This window comes from Pelmatolapia mariae, linkage group LG12 (assembly GCF_036321145.2).
Source record: "Pelmatolapia mariae isolate MD_Pm_ZW linkage group LG12, Pm_UMD_F_2, whole genome shotgun sequence".
NCBI classification, from domain to species: Eukaryota; Metazoa; Chordata; class Actinopteri; order Cichliformes; family Cichlidae; genus Pelmatolapia; species Pelmatolapia mariae.
In genome coordinates this window covers 8,256,030-8,278,730 of record NC_086237.1, presented here as the reverse complement: position 1 = coordinate 8,278,730, position 22,701 = coordinate 8,256,030, and the positions used below count along the sequence as shown (strand labels likewise).

The following is a 22,701-nucleotide window of genomic DNA, read 5'->3' as shown; positions in this document are numbered from 1 at the left end:
AAACCCTAGTTCATAAACCCACAACTTGACTTCATATTTTACCACATTTTCTTTATTTTTTTTTCTTTACTCTGATGTAAACTAAGCTTCAACTTGTTTACATGAAAAATCCTATTGTGCAACACTTTCTTTAGTCTCACTGTTAATCTATTTTTTTTCTAAATAATTTTTTAAGTCCTAAAAAATATAGTTTCTTTGAAGAAAAAGTAAAATCCAGTTCATAGCCACCGATTCCACTTTTCCAGTGTAAACACAAAAAGAATGAGGGCACATTATTGTTTTGTTCAGCTTTCATTTTGTGTTCAGCCTTCGGTCAACGTCAGTCATCACTGGTTTATCATCAGGGGTTGGTGCTTCAGAGGTCTGAGAACTGAAGCTCCTCCTCTGATGACCTCAAGCCGAATATATGTTCATCTTCTGTTCAACTCATAAACTCCTCTCCATGTGGGTCATTATCCCTCTACCGACGTCGGTACAGGATGTCCCAGGTGTCCCTCCACTTCAGTCCTTGCAGCTGATGGGCTGACAGTTCAGGGCTTCCATAGGTTAGGGGACAGAAGGTGCGGTAGGTCAGGAAGATGGACAGCAACACAGCCAATGCACCCACACACAATGCACGCTGATGTGTCACGCTGCTGCAGATGCAAACAGAAACAAATATGAACAAAATGTTTTAGATAAAAACATAAAACATGTCACATTTTCATGAAAATTCAACAGTGAGATCTAAAGCCTGACAAAGTGTGCTTCTATGTCTAACTGGCCCTTTCACACCAACATAAAGCAGGTACAAGTTCAGACTGTTTGCAGTTCCATCCATATATTTCTGAACACACCTCTGACAAGGTGTAAAGAAAATAGTGCAAAGAGTGTGCTGAATGCCCTAGTGCTGTGCTAGCCCAAAATCAAATCCAGTTTGGGATATTGTTTAAATGATGGTGCTTGGATGTGCACATTTTAGCTGTTGCTTGTTTTGAAGGCCACGTAAACACAGTGCAAAGTTACTATTCAACTACACTGCTTAAAAAAAAAAAAAGAAAAAAAAATACAGAAAACGAATCAGCTCTCAATGGAGAAAAAAATAAATAAAAATTACAGTGGTCCCTCGTTTATCACGGGTGTTATGTTCCAAAAATAACCCACGATAGGTGAAATCCGCAAATTAGTCAACTTTATTTTTTACAATTATTATAGATGTTTTATGGCTGTAAAACCCCTAACTACACACTTTAAGATAAGATAAGATAAGATAACCTTTATTAGTCCCACACGTGGGAAATTTGTTTTGTCACAGCAGGAAGTGGACAGTGCAAAAGTTATGAAGCAAAAATTTGAATAAAATAAAATAAGAATAAATACAGTACACAACTGTACAGAATAGAATAAAATAGAATACTATATACACTAGAATAAAATAGAATAAAATATACAATAAGATAAAATTTATACACTTTTCTTAGAGGCATGAACATTTTCACACTTTTCTCTCTTTTTTAAATACTCTCAAAGTTCAAACCGTCGTAGAAAAATAAATCCAGTATTATAGAATGAAACCAAAGGCACCCGCTGATGCATTTGACGGTGCAAAACGTTTTGTCGACATTGTTATGTTTGTTGGGGAGAAAACTTCTAAACATACAATAGAGCACTTCAGAGTCACACTGCTAGTGATCAAAGATTTATGTAAATTTGACACGCTGAACACATTCTGTACTGGACAGGAGACATGGCACGAGATTGGCTCTAGACCATTGTCAATCAATCAGGACGGAGAAGACAATGTGCTGTAAACAAACAAACAACATGGAAAATCGCACCAAAAAATCTGCGAAACAGCGAGGCCGCGAAAGGTGAACCAGGTTATAGCGAGGGACCACTGTATACTGATACTAGACCAGGTTTGTGTTGGATGCCACATCAATTGATGGAAATGAAAATTATCAATCTACAAAGGGCTAAATTCAAAGACATCTTGAAAATCAAAGTGAAAAAAATAATGCTGTTGGATAAGCCATTTTGCTGAAATTTCACTGCAGTAACATAAAATGGTACTAGGTAGTTTGTATGGCTCCACATGTATGACGATGTAAAACCCCTCACTACACACTTTATACACTTTTCTCAGACAGGCATGAACATTTTCACACTTTTCTCTCTTGTTTAAATACTCTCAAAGTTCAAACCTTTGTAGAAAAATAAGCCCAGTATTATAGAATGAAACCAAAGGCACCCGCAGGTGGCTGTGACGGTGCAAAACGTTTCGTCGACATTGTTGTATTTGTTGGGGAGAAAACTTACAAACATACAGATTTATGGTAGTATCAGTCTTAAAGGCCTGTCTCTGTTTTTGTCTAGTCAGAGACATTCACACCAGTGGCATGCTGGAAGTCATTTTGTAGCTCTACCACTGCTCATCCTATTTCTCCCTGCACAAAGGAGCAGATACCAGTGCTAATGATGGCTGTCCTGCTCTTCTTAGCCTCTATTCCAGTAGTACTTACTCGGATCTGCTTGGCTCGATTTGGTTTTTAGGGTTTTCCATTACCAGGTACCAGGTACTTAGCTTGGGTTCCAAGCAATTTCAGTTAAGATGAAAATGTGATGTCAGCAAGCTGCAGGCCACTGATTGGCCAGGGAGTGATGTCACTGAATGAGTCATGATAGTGACTTCTTCACAAGAATCGAAACCACCTTTTTTGAAAGCTGGCACAAAGGGATATGGTTGCACATAAACTTTTGAGGTTTTCACAAGAATCTCATACAAATATTTCACACTAGAGCCTTGTTAGGAAATTTAACACAGTGGAAGTGGATCGTCCTACTAAAATACAACCAACTTCTACTCAAGACAAAGCCACTAACTTTCAGCAGCTGTGGTAGAAAATGTCAGTCATCATAAGATAAAACAGGCAGTGGTTCTGTAGGTGAATGAGAAAATGGCAATATTAACCCCCATTTACAAAGTCCTAAAAACCACTCGCTGACTCTACTGGCAACTTCTAAGCAACCACTAAATAACAAAAATTTTAATATCCATTTTCTGGGTTGCATTAGGTCATCTTACCCAATGACTGGTAGTTGCCAGTAACTGCCACATTGACACGATTAAGGTGAAAATTTAAATTTAAATCAGGAAAAAGAAGGGTAGCTCACAAGAGGAGATGCTGCTGAAGCTGATGAGCGTACCTGAGCAGGTGAGTGTGTGCGTGCTCCAACAGAGCCGGACTTAGTAGGTACAAGTAGCAGAGTGCTGGCAGGTAGTGATACAAGAAAAGAGTTTTGTCCATAAGCAGGAAGGGAACAAAGTTCACCAACCAGCCGCCAACGCACACACATCCCAGACACACAAACTGGTCCCACACACCTGAAAAAACACACACATTTAGTTAGAAATGGTACCATAACCCGAACAGACAGCTAAGGTTAGACTCAGTCTCTGATGCAAATATGTCAGTGCGGACCATCTTTCTGCAGACCCATCTGGGAGGCCAGATGGGTCTGCAGAAACTGTATTTGTGCTCTGACTCTTCCTGGTTTACTGTCAGAACTCAGTGTGTCTCTACATACCATCAGGTACATCTTTCAAGCCCCGCCTCCTCCTCAACAAGTAGACAACTGCCAGCAGCTGATAGGCCAGCAGGCTGAGATTGGCCACGCCCCATGACACTGGGTTACCAATTAGATGGATCTGAGCCTGAAACAGAAAAAGTGGATTACAGGGCTAAACAGGACAAAGCGTGTGTGTTACTCTGCGTGTGTGTGTCGTGTTTTTACATTGGTGGAGGAGTGCAGCCAGTATGCAATGTTGGTCTCCATGGTGATCCACTCTAATGGGGAGGAACTGTATTTGTGCTCCGACTCTTCCTGTTTTACTGTCAGCATCTTCCACTGCCAAGATATCAGATTTGTTTTATTTTACTCCTTTCTGTTTCTTTACTAGTGTCACAGGAATAAATCTGATTGGACAGTGAGTTTTGAATTCAGGTTCATACCTGCAGTTCAACAAATTTTGCCCAGAAAGAAATTTTTCTATCAACGTCGATATGAGTTGGAGAGTGAAGCTCTGCCTCCCGTTCCTTCTGCTCCTGACCTGGACAAGATTGACAGTGTGCGTTGTGACCTCACTAAAGTAACACTGCAAAGCTACTGAGTGATAATAGTGAAGGAAGAAGAAGGTCAAGAGGAGGAGGAGGTTAGGGGCCATACTGGTTCCATAGCGGTGCTCCTCCACTGTCCATTCCAAACTGCTGCTGTGAGCTTTGAACAGTTTGTCTGCTACAACCTCCAGCTGACGGAAACCCCAGTCTGGAAGGGACACACCACTCAGCTGCATTCGCAAACACACACAGACACACACAAACAGGCTGTAATAACTTCATATTGTACAGGCATTCAGCTGAGACATATTCTGTCTGCACCTTGAGGACAGCTGAAGTGTTGACATGAACGAGTCGGACTTCAGATAGGATGGTCTTCCACACCTCTGACTCTGCCTCCCTGTTTGAAATGTCCTGACCACACAAACACACCAACAAACAGCAGGCTCAGTAAAAAGCATTCCAGGCACTGATTAGTATAAAAGTAAGAGGGGTTTCCATGTTTGAGTGGCTCCTGTAGGTGCAATGTGAACATGGCCCTGTACTCTTGTGCATATCCTATGTACAAAATACTCTCATGAGTAGATAATTTCGGCCAATTAATCCATCCTTTAGTTGACAATCTTCCAACTTATCTCACCATTTTCACATTGTTTTACCAGCTAAAGTTACTAATTAAACATTAATGTAGCATAACTAAGTTACAGCAAGCTAGCTAATCTAAATTGTAATCTGTAATATTTCACTAATTTATAGTAATGTTTTGGCTTATGCTAGCTGGCTCACAGAGTCTGAGCTTGTGCATGTACTGCATACAAATACGAGCAAAAGAATGCTAAATGCAGTTCAATTAATGGCCGTGGGAGTCACTGACAACAATCTTTTTCTGGAAGTTATTTTTCTAACTTTGCTCAGTGTTTCACTATGGGAATCGCCTCGGCATGACCAACTACGGAAGCTCCAATGACACCACGTCTGTCTATGACAGACCTGTTGAGCCGTGCTTAGGGCTCCGCCCCCTCATTCTAACACGGCCGACCAGCCCCTCCTAACTCATTCTCGCTTTCTTCCCGTGAGAAACTACTTTGAGCTCCCTCAGCGCATCCAGGCAACTTGATTAGCTGCTTAACAGTTCTCAGGCATCCCGTGTAGGATTACGTCGCCGAACGCAGTTTTTTCGGTTCCAGTTTGGATCGTGCTGAGTAAGTCCTTCGAAAGAAGTATACTTAGAGTTGCACTGTGGAACAGCAATCGCGTCAGGTGAGCTGTGCCAGCTGTTCCTGGTTTTAGTTAGCGAGGTAGCCGACGTTGTGTAACTCGGGCTAACGCGTTACGGTGAGCTGTTCGTTCAGTGTCCGGCTAGCATTAACTTGTTAGCAGGCCACGAACCACATTAGCGTCTCACTAGCATTAGCTTGTTAGTTGACCTAGGGTTCAGTTAGCATTAAGTTGCTAACGATATTGGCTAGCGGAGTGCAGCTAACGTGTCACAATGAGCTGATTCCCGCGGCGACTAGCTCGGATTTAACTCCCGCTGCTAGTCCTAGCTACGTACGGGCTAACATGTTGCGACGAGCCTGGTGTAGCCTAGTCTCACCCCTTTCCGCTAACCATGTCTACGGCTCCTACCCCGGCCAAAGGGTCGGAACCGAAGGCCAAAGAGGATGTACCCCGCCTGTGCTTCGCATCATGCGGTGCCACCATCTCGGGCAGGGACCCTCATCCAATGTGCATCATCTGTATGGGTGTCAAGCATGCTCAGGCTTCACTGGCAGACCCTCAGGGATGCCCACACTGTGTGTTGATGCCAGAGAAAGTCCTGGAAAGGAGGCTGAGAGTAGCAGTAACGAACAGTCAGGTCCCCTGCCTGTCCGCCGCTACTGCTACGAGTGATATCCGTCAATCGCGAGACTCCACAAGCTGGGCGGACATGATGGAAGAAGAGTCCCTGCTCATGCCCCCATCGTTCGAGGTCCTCCTCGATCAAAACGTGAGCGAGCCAGGTGGCGAGGACGCGGAGGGCGATGCCAACTCCGACCTCCTCGACCTAGAGGACATGGATGAGGAAGAGGAGGATGACTCTACCTTTCCTCCCCAGCAGTCCAGACCACCGAGTGGGGCTGAAGTTGCACCCCCGGTGGACAGCAATTTGTACAAGGTCTGCAAACGGGCTGCCAAGCTACGCATCCCATGGCCAGCCGCGCAGAATGCCGAAGGGGCAGAATGTGACCTGTATGACGGAAAGAGGCTCCCACCAGCCTTGCCGCCATTGAAGCAGCTTTTGCCAGCAGTCCCGGCCTGCATGAAAGAAATTAGTTGCTATTGGTCAAGCTCTTTAAAAAGCCAGCTTCCGACCAAGGGCTGCTCTAAGCTTGAGATCCACGGGATGGGTGAACTGGGGCTGACCGAACCCCCAGCAGTGGAGCCTTCAGTGGCGTATCACCTTCACCCTAACCGCAGGGTAATCTCAGCCTCTTCTAGCATTTCTTTGCCCAACAAGATGGATCGCCTCACGGCATCTATTTATCAAAGGATGTACAAATATGCTGCACAGTCAGTATGCTTGCTTAATGCAGTCACACTGCTATAAGCATATCAGGCAGAAATTCTGGAAGACATGGGCCGTCAGCTTGACTCGGGTTCCCCAAACCCAGCCCTCTGGGATGAAATCTTCATGGTTAATGATCTCATTCTTCACTCCTCCAGGGGAGCAGTCCAGGGGTGTGGCCATGTTATGGGCCTTGCAGTCTCGGGTGAAAGAGCCTTGTGGCTAAACCTGTCGGGCCTAGGTGATGCTCAGAAGGCTGAGAGAGACAAGCACCCGCAGAAAGCAGGAGGGAGAAGCATTCAACCTCTGCTTACCCAGAAAACCTACCCCTCAGCCCCAGCAGGTGCCAAGAGCTGGTTTTGCTGCAGCAGCTGTGAGAGGGAGACAGAGTGGGGTCAGAATGCAGAGAGGAGCAGGAGGCCCACAGTCACCCACCAGGCCAAAGTAGAGAACCAAAGACCTTGGGGCAAGCGTTCCTTTGCAGCAGCTGCTGCAAAGAACAAGCCGTCACACCCCGGAGAGGGGAAAAAGAAGCCGTCAGCCTAGCACACATGCAACGTTCTGTGTCACCCCTCTCTTCTCCCCCAAAGAGAAGGAAGATGCTAGAAGGGGTAACCAAATCACTCCAAGGTTCAGGATCTCCGCAAGTTTCCAGGAGCACCCTCTCAGTCTCCTCCTCCAGTTCAGGGAGGACAGACTTGTGGACAAATGGCACAGTGTCACCATGCACTCCTAAGCACTCTGTCTGTGTCACCAAGCACTGACCAGAGTCACCAGGCACTTCACTGTGTTTTGGGGGTAACAAAAGAAATAAAACGTGCATTCCTGCAGCCAGGCAGTTCGCCAAGGGCAGAATGTCCCCCCAGTTTCAAAATAAAAACAAAAGAAAATCACTGCCATTTGTCTTTGTCACCAGCAGGGGGAGCTCACGCTCTTCCCGAGGGGGACAGCCCCAACTCCTTCCGGGAGACAGGGGTGATGTCACACTACCACGTCTTCAAGGGCCCGCTCGTACCGCGGCTGGAGCATGTGCAGTTCATCCCTGAGCATCCCGGGCAGGCGATCAAAGACTCCGAAGTGGTAGTCAATCACCTCATGGAGCTCGGTTTCACAATCAACCTGGAAAAGAGCCACTTGGAACCTGTACAGTATACAGAGTATCTGGGGCTGAGAATAGACTCCATCTCTTATCGTATCGCACTTTCAGAGCGGAGGATCGCATCCTTCACTCACTGTCTTTCCTGCTTTCAGCTGGGGAAAGTCGTGCGGTTCCGACTCCGTCTCCTCCTCGGTGATATCGGTGGTACATTTGGGGCTGCTTATGATGAGAGGTGCGGTGGGTCGCTTCTCTGCAGCTGTGCCCTCGCCGACATCTCAGTAGTGGTGTAAAAATAATGCAGTCGTGTATAGCGGCTCTCCGGCCTTGGAGGAGCCCAACAGCCCTTGCTGCGGGGGTACCTCTCGGGGCAGTATCATCCAGGGTGACACTGACCACAGATGCATCCCTGCCAGGTTGGGGTGTAACTATGATGGGCAGAGCAGTGAATGGCGTTTGGTCACAGAGACTTGCGCTGAATCACGTAAATTTGCTGCAGCTCCGCGCGGTGCTCCTAGCCTTACGGCATTTTCTGCCGTATCTCTGGGGACAACATGTTTTAGTGAAAACAGACAACTCCACTGTAGTTGCTTATATCAACCGCCAGGGCAGCACCCGTTCCCGGCAGCTACACAGGTTAGCCAGGGAAATAATTGTGTAGAGCAGCACAGGGCTCCTCTCCCTTCGAGCAACTCACGTGCCAGGAATTATGAACAGGGGGCGGACCTCCTGTCCAGAGGGAATCCATTGTTCAGAGAATGGAGGCTTCACCCACAGGTGGTGGAGCAGATTTAGTAGAGATACGGCCGGGCTGCCGTAGATCTCTTCGCCTTGCGAGAAAACACACATTGCCCTCTGTTTTTCTCTCTGTCAGACGCAGATGCGCCACTGGGCGTGGATGCGCGGGCCCATCCATGGCCAAAAACACTGCTGTATGCTTTCTCTCCCCTCAGCCTGATCTCTCCAACACTGAGCAGAGTGAGGGATCAGGGGCTGTCACTGATTTTAATAGCTCCACAGTGGCCATCCAAACACTGGATAGCAGGAATCATCCAGCTTCTGGTGGACGAGCCATGGCCACTCCCCATCCGCAGGGACCTTCTGTCTCAGGCGCGTGGGGAGATATACCATCCCCATCCAGACCAGGTTGCTCTATGGACCTGGCCCGTGAAAGGTGGAATTTGAAGGCGGCAGGCATGCCTCCGAAGGTTATTGAAACCATTCAAAACGCTAGAGCCTCCTCCACTCATTCCATTTACAGCAGTAAATGGCGTGTTTTTTTTGAATAGTGGTGCCATGAAAAGCAGATAATTCCTTTTCAGTGTTCAGTGGTGGAGCTGTTGTGTTTTCTTCAGGACTTGCTGGACAAAAGGAGAGCTTTTTCTACCATAAAGGTCTATTTGGCAGCTATTTCAGCCTGTCACATGGGGTTTGGTGATAAACCTGCCGGTCAGCACCCCCTTTGTATGTCGCTTCATGAGGGGGGTGTGTCGAACGCTCCCAGTCTCTAGACCACTGGTCCTTTATGGGATCTGTCAGTCGTTTAAGACGCCCTCTCCCACCACCCCTTTGAGCCTATTGGGGCAGTGGGGTTGAAGTTTCTCTCTCTTAAAACCGCTCTGCTGTTGGCTCTAACCACAGCCAAGCGAGTTAGTGAATTACAGGCTCTGTCTATTCACCCCTAACCCAGCCTTTGTCTCTAAAGTATTGGAAACATCATACAGGTGCTCTACAGTAGAGCTCCTGGCTTTTCACCCTCCTCCATTCTCCTCAGAGACAGAGCAGAGGCTGAACACTTTGTGCCCTGTGCAGGCCTTGGGGACTTATGTTGACAGAACAGCTGGATTCAGGAAGTCGGATCAGCTGTTTGTTTCCTGGGCCTCCCTTCACAAGGGCAGGCCCTTATCACGCCAGAGGCTAGCTCATTGGATTGTAGAGGCCATAGCTCTGGCTTACAGCTGTAAGGGCTCGCAGTCCCCCCCGGGACTCCGAGCTCACTCCACTAGGGGGTGTGGCCACATCCTGGGCTTTGTTCAGAGGTGTATCAGTCCAGGATATTTGTGCGGCAGCAAGCTGGGATGTTGCACAGTCATCCCTGGCTCAGGGAGTGCTGGATTCTGGTGCCTCAGGTTCGACCAGAGATCCTGGAGTAGTACTGGAGTGTAGCTTCGGGAGCTGGCCCAATCCAGAAGTGGACCATATCTCCCATAGTGAAACACCGAGCAAAGTTAGAAAAAGAACGTTGGGCTACTTAACGTAATCCCTGGTTCTCTGATGACAGAGTGAGGCGTTTCACCAACACTTCCCTCCTTGCTTAGGCACGGAAAGAAATCTGCTTGGAATAAGTTAGGAGGGGCTGGTCGGCCGTATAGGGCTTTGGAGCGTGATGTCACGGGGGTGGGCGTGGAAAGGATTTTGGCCCGATCCGCCATTTTGGGGGTCTAAACAAAGCGCAAGCAAAAAAGGAGCGAAGGCACACACAACAGCCATGGTTCGTATTTGCTGTGTGGTTGGCTGCAATGTTCGATCGCTCAACCGGCAAGAGAATAAGCTTGAAAAGGGTTTGTCTTTTCATTCTTTCCCAACCTGGAAGCAACATGAGGCAGCTCGTGTATCGATGTTACCAAACGAAGGCGTCTAGCCTGGATAGCAGCTGTGAGACGAGTTTTTATCCAGCTCTCTTCCATCTCCAAATATCTGTTGGTGCTCCAGACATTTTCATTCCGGTAAGTTCTAAATATGTTCATATTACTCTTTATAGCCTATTAGTTTTATTTTCGATGCACTCTGAGGTCATAGCAAATTAGAACAAACATCCTACTGAGTGATTTTGCAGAACTACCTTCTATTTATAGAGGTACTAATTATTTGGCATTATTGCAGACAAACCAGCCTATGAAATGGATGAAACACATCGTGACTGGGTTCCAGCGCTACACAAGGGACCTGCTTCAAACATACCACCATGCCAATCAGATTACTTCTTCCATGTGAGGGTGAAGAGGTGACCCTTCTGGATAAGATGGTGAAGGTTCGCTGCGTTCGGTGAACAGTGTGGTAGTAAAACCAGGGAACAATGAAACAATGCTCCTGTTAAATATTCTTAAGTCTTTTGCTGTATAAATAGTGTGTTTTTTTTCTTTTCAAAAGATACAGTAAATAATGTTAGTAGTGGGTGATATCATGTAAACACTGTCATGATTTTATGTAAACATTTTGTCATTTGTAAACTATAAATGACATGGATTCTACATTGTAACAGATGTGATGTTCTATAAAGAGGTTTTAATAATAAAAAAAATTTAAAAAAAAAGAGGCAAAAATTAGTTTGTTTCTTTATTCAATTTTTGAACAGTGGTACTCAGTCAGTACATATTCAGTAAATGCAAATTATTTACATGGCATAAATCTAGACCCCTAGATAAAACATTATGGCATTATAGCAGTGACAACTGCTCCACAGTAGCAGGTGGGATTTTTCTTTTTTGAGGACGGCTCCTTTTACCTTTCAATATGGATGGTCTGTTTATGTTTTGATCAAGAGCCTTTTTTTGGGCAGCTGAAGAGGAGAAGTCTATCTTATGGGCAACCACTGGTTGTATCTTGGTCACATTACCCAGCAAAACCCAGTATGCAGGTTCATCTGTAGCAGTCCTTGTGCCACAGATCCGCACTGTTGCTTCTACATTAAACAGAAGAGCAGCGACATGGCTGCAGGTCTCCGCGACTCCGGCCATACAGGTGCAGTGGGCGGCTTCAACCTTCCCTGTGATGCTCACAGTGACCCATGGCTGCAATGCTGGTTCATTCAGTCTTTGAGAGTGCAGTACCTGAAACACACACAGACAAAGTTAATTTAAAGACAAGAACTATGAGCCAAGGTCGACATAAATGTGTTTTATCTACTTTATCATAAATGTAACAAACTGTTTAGAAAGTTAGCACATACATGTAATTTTTCTTTTTTTTAATGTATCCATCTATACAACGCTGCATGTTATAGTGTAAATCTGCCTGTTCTCTCTCAGAAACCTGCCTGCAGAAAATGAACCTAAAGTATGTAATGCAAGGATGTAATCACTTTAGAGATGGAGAAAGCATAAAGTGACAATTATGAATCACTTAATATGATAAGGAGATTCTGCAGGTCATTAATCAATGTATAAAATTAAAATAAAATGTATTTTTAGTGACACAAGATACAAACATGGAAGCAAGATGTATAATTTGAATTATTTATAATAAATATGAATAAATCATTGCAATTTCTTTAACCATAAAGAATAACTAAATCCTTCAGGACAATGTCACATCAATGCACTGAACTCACTATGTTATCCACCTAACAGAGCCTCCACATGTTTTCACTGTAATTTCCCCCTCATGAATGAATTTATGCTGCACTAATCTGAATGTTTGCAGGGAAATCAAACGCATTTCACACGCAGTACTCGAGCTGACTTACCTTTGTTTGAATGACGACTTGTACGCGCTGACTCCACAGATAAGGTACGAAAATATGTCAGGCTACGTCAATAGCGGTTGGTCTTCAGGGTTTCTACTCCACGGCCGTATTTCATACGGGTCCACATTTCCAATGCACGCTATTTTCTGCAAGTACCGCTGCTTCGCCTCTGAACGAAATCGGTCTCTATACAGTCCATTCTCTTTTGAGCTGCTTTTAAGCATCTTGTAATCGTCGTTCCAACACAGTGTGTTTGTTTTGATTCGTAGATCCCGAAAATGGTGCCGCGCTCCCACAATGCATTGCGGCGTGATGTCAACTCCAAAGCCCTATTAGAATGAGGGGGCGGAGCTCTGAGCATAGCTCGACAGGTCTGTCATAGACAGACGTGGTGTCATTGGAGCTTCCGTAGTTGGTCACGCCGAGGCGATTCCCATAGTGAAACACCTCACTCTGTTATCAAAGAACCAGGGATTACATTAAGTAAGCCAACATTATCCCATACTCTTTTAATTAAATGTGTGAGTGCACTCCTGTTAATTTAGACAGAGATCAGAGATCACATGCAGCACAAGCTGTACTCACCACCCTCCACAGGTTCTGTGCCGGCATAGACACATTGAAGTCTATGTATCCAGAGACTTCCTGAGTGTGAGGGCTCATTGGAGCTGCTACGTCATGACTGAAACACAACCATTGTAACACTGAAATAAACCAGCTGATGGTAAACAGGCAGGGACACACAGAGCTGATGGAGAGGGGTCGACTACAACCCACAGAGGGCTATTTATTCAGTACAGAACTTCAAAGTACTTTCCTGACCTAACCATTTATTTCCAAAGAAACTTGAGATTAGTAACTTTTCTATTTATTCATTGCCTCTAAACGTTTCAAGTTTTGAGCTCCAGAGTTACTGAGACAACAGAGCCCTCAAAAATCAGGACATATCCTGAGTTGTTACCTGTTAAGAAAACGTGACGTCATCCCATGAACCAGCTGGATGACATCACCGTGACGGACAGGTCGAGGAGGAGTGTCGACCACCAGCTGCTGCCTGACAGAGATATAGACAGTAGTTACACATGGGCCACGTCTCCATGTATAGCACTTGAAGAGAAATGTGATCTACCTGCCCGGATCTTTGATGATCCACCAGTTGTTGACATCTTTGAAGGGATAACAGGTGACCTGCTGCTGGTGAGAGCTGCCCCGCCCATTGTCATACCTGAATAAAAACAGGAAACATCATTAAATAAATCATGAAGTTGAACTGTAACTGGGATGCTTTTTGAAGCAGGTGTTTAGCTGCTGTGTTGGAAGCACCTGATTGGATAGTTGACTTTGTGAGAATGGAGCCAGCAGGGGATTGGCTGGGAGACAGAGCTTCTCAAAGTCACCTGACTCCCGTAAGCCACTTCTAGAGGCTGACCCCGAGTGATCCTGGAGAGACCGCCCTACAACACAAAAATCAATCTATCAATCAGCTCCAGAATGTGATATTCCACTCTTTATACACCCCTTTGCATTTAATGATTAGTTATTATTATTAATCTCTGGCTCTCTTCTACAGTGTTCCTTTGTTTTTTTTCCCTTTCCCCACCCCCAACCCATCACAGGAGATATGAGCCTCTCCCTCAGCTTAATTCTGCTGGAGATTTCTTCCTGTTAAAAGGGACTTTTAACAGTTTTTATAAACTCTGAATCACAAATCATTTGAATTAAAATGTCAGTGTCAAAGGCAGCAGTGAGATCGGGAAGGACAAAGACTGAAACTTTATGTTAATTAATGCTGATCTTCAGGTCACTGATAACCTTAGTAAGACCTGCTTCTGTGCTGTGATTGGTTCTGAAAACTGCTGGGTATTTATTGTAAATACAGTGAGATCAAAGATTTAGCTTCACTTGTCGGTAAACAAATATTTCAAAACTTTCTAATCTGTTTTCTCTCAGGAAACAGGTCTATAATTACTAAGTGTAGCTGACAGTATTTACCTGCAGGCTGGCCTGGAAAGCAGAACTCATCAGCTGGTCATGTGGTCCGCTGCGGTTCAGGAAACTCAGGTGAACGTAGAACCAGAACACATAGAGCAGGACTGGAACCACCACCAGACACAGAACTCTATGTACACATTGCACACACACATTCATCTGCACAAAGACATGCATGCAGGATCATTATGTTCTTAGAATCACATTTTTTCATATCATAAACATAAACTGTATATAAAAGATGGAAATACTATAACGCCAAAAAAAGTACATAAATAAATGAAACACTCAGGCAATGCTTTTATTTTTTTATCTAGTGCTAAACTGCTATTATTAAAACATTGCAGACAAATACTTTTATGCACGTAATGTACTTACATCCTGCCTCACTATAAATACTATCTAATTCCTAAGGAAAACACTGCACCGGTTTGGAAAGTGCCCTTTTTGAAGCCTTTACATTTACAGAGAAGACCCTGCTCTATGTTAACTGTATTGGGAACACTGTTTTACAAAACCATGACCTTGTGGTACTAAAGATGACATGAAACTGGCAAATTAGTCCATAAAACAAAACAAAAACAGTTCCTGAGAATGGATTCTGTGGAGCTGGGAACCATTTTTCAAAAGACACATGACATGGAGTATTCTTGAAAGTACCAGCAGTCATAGCTGCAAAAGTAGGGTTTGCCAGCTAAATGCTGGATATGATACAATCAGGAAGTCTAGACTCACATGACTGATAGTTTTGTCTCCAATAAGCTTCCAGGTGTGCAGAGAGGCCACGACCAGCAGCAGCAGATATGAGAACAGACCCATGTACTTCACCCTACACCAATCACATTTTCACATTACCATTTGCATGTTAGACAACAGCACACGCTAGAAAGCAACAGGCCTTAAATCACTTTCTCACCCTACAGCTGCACCGCAGGAGACACCAGAGAGAATCAGCCAACTGTATCTGGACCAGGAGCTGAGGAGGAGAGAGTAACCATATGACATCAGAGCAGAGAAAGGGTCAGTTTAAAACGGAAACAAACTGTTCAACTCAGTTTAGTTGTATTAACGTCGCACTAATTTAAAATAACAGTTGCTTCAAGTTGCTTTACACTGCAAGGTACAAACCCCACAGTATTAATGAGAGAATCCTGGGTAATCACATGATCCCCTATTAGCTAGCACTTGGCGAGAGTAGGGATTAAAAACTTCCTTTTAAGATGAAGAAACCTCCAGCAGCTACTTGCCTATGTTTGAGAGTGGGCCGTAGAGTGAACACACTATACCGCACAGCTCTCCGTATTAACAGCAACAGCTGAACATGTGAAAATACAAGTTTCAAAAAGATATTTTAAAAAATGGAAATTTTAACCACCAATTGCTAGTCTTGGTAGCCAGGGATCAGTCCGCCAGAACCTCCGCACCTGGCTGCAGCCCGACAACATTGCACGGCACTTCCTGTGGGTGGTGGGCCTACAGGAGGATGGGCCCATGTCCTTTTTTCAGCTATGCCCAGCCAGGCCCCATGAACTAAAGCGTTGCCACCAGACGTTTGCCCTTAGGCACCCTCCCCGGGCCTGGCTCCAGGGTGGGGCCCCAGTAACCCTATCCCAGGCAGGGATAGTGCGAACTGTTCTCTTGATTGTATACTTATAGGGTTCTTTTGAGTCAGTCTTTGTCTGGTCCTCACCCAGGACCAATTTGCCATGGGCAACCCTGCCAGGGGGCAAAAGCCCCCTGATAACATAGCCTCTAGGATCCCTATGACACACAAACCCCTCCACCACAATAAGGTAGAGATTCATGGAGGGTTAACTCGCTAAAAAGCGGTGCTTTACCTGCACTGTGTATAGTGCGGGTGGAGCGCTGCTGACTTCGACTGTGAACATTGTTGGGCGGTGAAAATAATACTTCGAGGACCTCCTTAATCCCACTGCTTCCATGGAGGAAGCAGAGTCTGGGGACGAGGGGGACGACTTGTCCATGTCTGGGGGTGAGGTCATTGAGGCAGTTAAACAACTCCTTGGTGCCCTGGGGTGGATGAGGATTGCCCTGATTTTGGGAAGGCTCTTAATGTTGTAGGGCTGTCTTGGTTGAAATGCCTCTACAATGTTGCGTGGAGATCAGGGGCAGTACCTCCGGATTGGCAGACCAGGGTGGTGGTTTCCATTTTTAAGAAAGAGGACCGGAGGGTGTGTTCCAACTCTAGGGGAAATCACACTCCTCAGCCTCCCTGGGAAAGTCTACACCAGGGTGTTGGAAAGGAGAGTCCATCAGTTAGTTGAACCTCGGATACAGGAGGGACAATGCGGTTTTCGTCCTGGTCGTGGAACACTGGACCAGCTCTTTTACCCTCTCAAAGATACTTGAGGGTGGTTGGGAGTTCGCCCAACCAGTCTACATGTGTTTTGTGCACTTGGAGAAGGCATTCGACCATGTCCCTTGGAGTGTTCTGTGGGGGGTACTCTGGGAGTATGGGGTGTCTGGCCCATTGCTACGAGCATTTGATCCCTTGCAAGAAGCTTGGTCCGCACAGCCGTCAATAAGTCAGATTCGTTTCCAGTGGGTGATGGACTCTGCCTGGGCTGCCCTTTGTCAACAATTCTTTTCGTTAATTTCATTAACAGAATTGTCCCACTGGGAGGAGGCAGACCCAGGGCACGCTGGAAAGATTATATCTCTCGGCTGGCCTGGGAACGCCTTGGTGTTCCCCCAGACAAGCTGGTGGTGGCTAGGGAGAGGGAGGTCTGGGTTTCTCTGCTTAGGCTGCTGCCCCTGAGTCCAAGCCGCAGATAAGTGGAAGAAGAAGGATGGATGGAAATTTTAAGTAGGATTAGTCAAGACTAAAGAAGCTGGTTTATGTCCTACAGAAATGTAGGAGTAATTCAATATAACATTGCTAACTGTTGGATTTATTCTGCTAACAGCTTATCTATGAAGTTTGTGTTCCAGTTTTGATGAGTGAAATTGTAGTATTTTATTTGCATTAATTAGCAGACGTGTATGTGTGTGATACATTCATTTCTACTGTATCTAAAACTACACAAAGTATAATTAATCCTTTGGTTTGAGAAAATCTGTTTTTAAGTTTCATTTTGGCTTTTGTGCCGTTTTTCGAAGCCAGAAATGACAACCTTTGACAACTAGAGAAAAGAGTTATCACCTACAAATGTTTTTTCTACAAGGCTGTTGATGTAGTTTTTAATGCGGTGAAGTCAAACACTATAAAAATGAAGTCTGATTTTTGAACCATACATGAGGAACTGCAGTTTTTGGCGCTTCCACATGGTTTAAAGTAGAGATGGACCGATCCGATATTAAGTATCGGTATCGGTCCGATACTGACCTAAATTACTGGATCGGATATCGGCGAGAAATTAAAAAATGTAATCCGATCCATTAAATATCAAAAAAGCACCTCACAAAACTTGCGACACGACGTAACTCGGCTTGTAACCGTAGCACGTCGAAGCAGTGTGCTCACGTGATAGAGCGGCTGTGTTTATTTGTAGCCTCGCTAGCAATCCAGCATTTCATCTCCGAGAAAGTTATCCCAGAGAGAAGTAAAGCAAGTGTGTAAGTTCATCTCTGAATGTTTGTAAAGCGTACCTACATTAAGCTTAACAACCAATATATGGAGCCTCTTCTCTCTCCCTCTCTTGCTGCTACTTCAATCGTGAAACTGCTTAATGATCAGCTGATCGGCTTTTCTGTCGCGAGTCCGTCTCTCTTCTTTGTTTTTGGCCCACTTTGCACCAGAAAGAGGAAACCAGCGGCTGAACAACAGCAGCACGTTTAACCTTGATAAGCTGTTGTTAGAATTTATTTAATATTACTTTCTAGACCAGGATCCTTTTCTACGTAGCTGACAGCTGGTAACTGTGCAGGGGCGGATCTAGCAAAGTTTAGCCAGGGGGGCCGATAGGGCATGAACAGGGAAAAGGGGGCACAAAGACATACTTATCTTTCTTATTCTCATTTAAAATGTCTAGCTTTTAATAAATAATTATCTGAATCTTACACCCAAAGTTTTAATCTGATGTAAAATGTATAGAAGTCCATTACTGTATATAGTAACTGTTAAGTCTAATATACCCTAGTAAGCTATAGTACTTTTTCCTTTGGGAAAGTACCATCTGTGCAGTCTGCAATTCTGTAGAAGAAAGATGTTGAATATATTTAATTATTCTTGAAAAATAATTTATTTCTGTGCAATTTTTTCACACTGCATCAAATTAAAGTTGATTACGTCGATTAAGCATCATGAGGTGGAGGGTGGGGGGTGGTTCCCTTTTTTTTTTTTGCTGGGAGTTTGCAACCCTATTAGTTAGGTTGCTTAATATTTCTGCTAAGTACTTTTTAAAATACCAGAATAGGAAGGATGGAGTAGGTTTAAGTTTATTAGATTGATCAGTATTGCTGAACTATGAAATATTTTGGGTGCAGTGTATTTTTTACATACAGGTATAACAGAATAGCTTTAGTGTTGTTGTTTATTTAAACTTGAGTATGAACTTATACAAAATGCAGCAAGATATTAAAAAAAAACAGTTTTATTGATTAAAAACACTATATCGGATTAATATCGGTATCGGCAGATATCCAAATTTATGATATCGGTATCGGTCATAAAAAAGTGGTATCGTGCCATCTCTAGTTTAAAGTCCCTGAGTTAACCAAACTTGCTAGCATTAGCTGATAATTTAACTCTCCACTTACTAGTAAAAATAAGAAGGTGGCCACCATAAAACTATAACTGAGGGCTTCAAAACAAACCAGTGGGCAATATCACAGTGGCTACAGCCATCTTTAATTTACAGTCTACACTTTCTACACATGAGAAGAGAAATCTGAGACTAACCTGCTGGGCGCATTGTGGAAGCGCAGGTATGAGAAGAAAGCCAGGAGCACGAAGAAGATGAGGACAGACTCAAGTAACATGAAACGTGATTGGACAATCAGAGAGTTCTCTGGAACAGCAAAGATCCAAAGTCAGACTTGACTGAAAAGAGCAACCCGGCTGCATATTCACCGGGAAAGCATCACTTCACTGGTTTATAAAAAGCAGCAGCTAAAAGGCTTTTCAGCAGGAAGACGTTAACTCTTACTCAGCATGGACGCACTCACCCAGCAGCAACAGCACTGCAGCTCCCAGAGCAGACAGGTGGGAGAACTTCAACTCTAGAGTCAACAAGTAGACCAGAGGAACACAGAGAGCTCCACAAAGGGCCGGCAGAAGCCTCAGACTCCACACATTCACCGTGCTAGGATACTCTGCAAAACAAAACAAACACACACTACTTTTAAACAGACCAAAACGAAGTTAGACAGGAGGAAATATAGAAACTGGTTTCAAAAAGAAAAAAGGTACACGCTGGTTTATATAGATTAACAAATTTTCCGGTTTAACCTCTAACTGGATGAAATCATTTTTGGGGATTTGTACCTGCTCCAATTCTGTTCCACACAAAGTTCCCATCAAAACCTCCCAGGTACGCTGAAACAGCAAAAGCAGAAGCACATGTTGGAGCAAAGTATAAATATAGCTGTACACTCACAAAGGGCTGTGTTGGTATTTTAATAACCCACCTCCAAAGGCCAGGATCATGTGACCGAGAGGTGGTCCGCTGTCATCAATGAAGAAAACCCTCTTCATGTAGAGAGACACAAACTGACCATAATACACCTCATCAAACCTGCAAAACGGTAAAGGTATAAAAATCAGTTAATAACAGAATGAAGCTTGGTACGTAAGTTTGTATGTGGGTGTACATGATGTTCAGGTGTGTGAAACAGATGCACTCACACCACAGCATTGGGATAACTAAGATGGCTCAGCCTGGTCCAGAAGGCCAGCAAGGAGACCAGCACCAGGAGCAGGTCTACCTGGGCTGTCACCACCAGGGGGAGCTGTAGCATCTCTGACACACAGCTGTGACTGTAAAATAGGAACATATAACCTCTGATTAATAGTAATTAATTTAAAACAAAAACAAACAAAAAAAAACAAACAAACAAAAAAACCACACCTCTTCACATCACTGAAATTGACTTCTCTATCATTCTTGTGCTATCTGCCCTTTCTGGAGGAGGATACAACACCCTGTCTGAGGTAAGAACAGGAAGTTTTATTCAGTGACATTACAGGACTCTATTAGTCCGTTACTTAAAACAGATGTGTCTGCTGTTTCCGTACAATTTATGGAGGGAGCCCTTGCTATCTAGAGCTACTACAGAGAGACAGACAACCAGTTTCACTCACACTTACGGCCAACTGCCAACACAGCAAACTCCACAACCTACTAGTGGAGCAGCAGGTCTGAGGCAATAGTACTACCCACCACACCACCAAGCTGTGCAGTACGAGCACAGCTTGGTGGTGTGGTGGTACCCCACCCTGGAGCCAGGCCCGGGAAGGGTGCCTAAGGGCAAACTTCTTTTGCCATGACTCTCAAAACTGAGCTCAGCTGCATCCTGCTTCCACGGATCATCTGTCAGTTACTAAAACTGAATTGGGATCCACCTGTGGTAAATTCAGATGATTAGACATGATTTGGAAAGACACACATGTCAGAGCACAATCCAAGCCATGAAGTCCAAGGAATTGTCTGTAGACCTCTGAAACGATTGCATCGCAGTACAGATCTGGAAAGGGTACCGAAAAAAAAAACTCTGCAGCATTGAAGGTCCCAACGAGCACAGTGACCTCCATTAACCTTAAACGAAGAACTTTGGAACCACCAGGACTCTTCCTAGAGCTTGCTGCCCAGTCATTCTGAACATTTAGAGTAGAAGGGCCTTAGTAAAGGAAGTGACAAAGACTGTGATAGTCACTCTCATAGAGCTCCAACATTGGCCTGTGGAGAGAGGAACCTTCTAAAAGAGAAATCATTTCTGCAGTATGAAAACAAAGTTCTCTGGTCTGATGAAACAAAGACTGAATTATTTGGCCTAAATGCCAAGCATCACCTGGCCAATACCATCCTACAGTGAAGCATAGTGGTGGCAGCATCATGCTGTGGGAATGTTTGTCAACAGTAGGAACTGGGAGATGAGTCAGGGTTGGGGGAATGCATCAATATGCAGAGACATCCTTGATGATTACCTGCTCCAGAGTGCTCTGGACCTCTGACTGGGGTGAAGGGTTATCTTCTAACAGGATGACGACTCTAAGCACAGCCAAGATAACAAAGGAGTGGCTTTGGGACCACTTTGTCTTTGAGTGGCCCAGCCAGTGCCCAGATTTGATCCCGAATGAACATCTCTGGAGAGATCTGAAAATGGATGTGCACCGACATTCCCCATCTAACCCGATGGAGGTTGAGAGGTTCTGCATAGAAAAGAGTTTCTATTATGGAGTACTGTTGTGTATAATTTTGAGGGGAAAAATGAATTTACCCCATTTTGGAATAAGACTACCTTTAAAAAATGTGGAGACTTCCTGGATGCATTGTAGCCTTTTGATTGACAGGTGACATGTTCAGGGTGTATGCTCCCTCTTTCCCTATGGCACATGGGACAGGCTTAAATTCCTGGTCGCAGGTCCAACTACTAGACTACCTAGTGTCAGTGGATAACTTAACACTCCACCCTCTTGTCCTAATTACGGGATATTTTGTGAATGGCTACAAAAACCCAAACATGGCAGCAAGCAAATCACAATTGTAGATTTTTTAAAATGGCAAGTGAACAACAAATGGGTGACACCACAGTGGCTAAATCCATATTTTATATCAAGTTCATAGCTTTAACACACACATTAGTGTGTGGACAGTGTGACAGTGTTCTAGTTTTTGCCCCTGTACACCCCCAGCACAAAGGTCTTTCAAGGAGTACAGCAATTGCAATTTTGTTAAAAACAATTAAAGCTTATATAGAATCTGCACTTCAATCACAGCTTCGTTGCTTCAATCGTTCCGAAGCCTCAGTTCATAACACATTTCCTGGATGTCCCCTTCGCTAAAAAAAAAATAAAAATCGCACACAGTATCCCTCAGCGTCCTGCCCCTGCTGCTGTTGCTCTGATCCGAAACAGCCTGACCTCACTGTGATGTGTTCACGTGTCTCTGAGTACGGGTCGGGATGTTGCAGCAGTGAACCTCCCGTTTTTCGCCCTCAGCTGCCTCTTTCTCACATTCTTTAATAAATACGTGCAGCTTCGCTTTAACTCCACGTTAGACGTTCTTCTACACGTAAGAGCAATTAGCATTAGCATATTAGTCTCTAGCTAAGAGGCGCTGAAGCAGCACCTGCCTTCCTCATTCCTCGTTTTCCTCCACACCGTGTATGTTACCTGTGGCCCAAGAGGTTAAGCTCATCTGTTGCCGTCCGCTTCTTGCCGTTTCTCCCGGTGTATGCTTTGAACTCAAGAGGCGTATAAACGAAGTTTTATTGCAGCGGCCGTTCGAAGCTTCCGGTGATTGATTATACTGCACTACGATCGGTCCGCTCGGAGTTCCGCTACATGGCCTGTGGTTGGCAGCTAAAGGAGCATTAGAACGGCTTG

At 44.7% G+C, this 22,701-nt stretch overlaps 1 protein-coding gene across 2 annotated transcripts; it reads right to left on the bottom strand.

The window, feature by feature from the left end:
• Window positions 1–47: 47 nt before the first annotated feature.
• Window positions 48–22,701, bottom strand: pomt1 (protein-O-mannosyltransferase 1). Of its 2 annotated transcripts, XM_063488908.1 has the most exons (22): window positions 22,489–22,701; window positions 21,615–21,699; window positions 21,301–21,525; window positions 20,002–20,133; window positions 19,785–19,891; window positions 19,642–19,692; window positions 19,323–19,469; window positions 19,057–19,165; window positions 15,112–15,171; window positions 14,931–15,024; window positions 14,199–14,354; window positions 13,530–13,660; window positions 13,336–13,431; window positions 13,168–13,260; window positions 12,792–12,888; window positions 4,419–4,511; window positions 4,207–4,327; window positions 3,993–4,090; window positions 3,775–3,888; window positions 3,568–3,694; window positions 3,187–3,364; window positions 48–635 (listed from the first exon to the last, which is right to left on the bottom strand). In XM_063488908.1, exons 4-22 carry the CDS (start codon window positions 20,112–20,114, stop codon window positions 461–463), a joined length of 2,160 nt encoding a protein of 719 aa, XP_063344978.1. In that variant the 5' UTR covers window positions 20,115–20,133; window positions 21,301–21,525; window positions 21,615–21,699; window positions 22,489–22,701; the 3' UTR covers window positions 48–460. The 2 variants fall into 2 exon arrangements, with proteins under 2 accessions (XP_063344978.1, XP_063344977.1); XM_063488907.1 differs by lacking the exons at window positions 21,301–21,525; window positions 21,615–21,699.

Bases quoted from the DNA above. Each gene is read 5' to 3' on its own strand.
- pomt1 (XM_063488908.1), bottom strand. From the start codon at position 20,114: ATGCTACAGCTCCCCCTGGTGGTGACAGCCCAGGTAGACCTGCTCCTG. The intron at 19,470-19,641 runs GTACAAATCCCC...TTTGTTTTGCAG, and splicing joins GTGGAACAGAATTGGAGCAG to AGTATCCTAGCACGGTGAAT. The intron at 15,025-15,111 runs GTGAGAAAGTGA...TGATTGGTGTAG, and splicing joins TCCTGCGGTGCAGCTGTAGG to GGTGAAGTACATGGGTCTGT.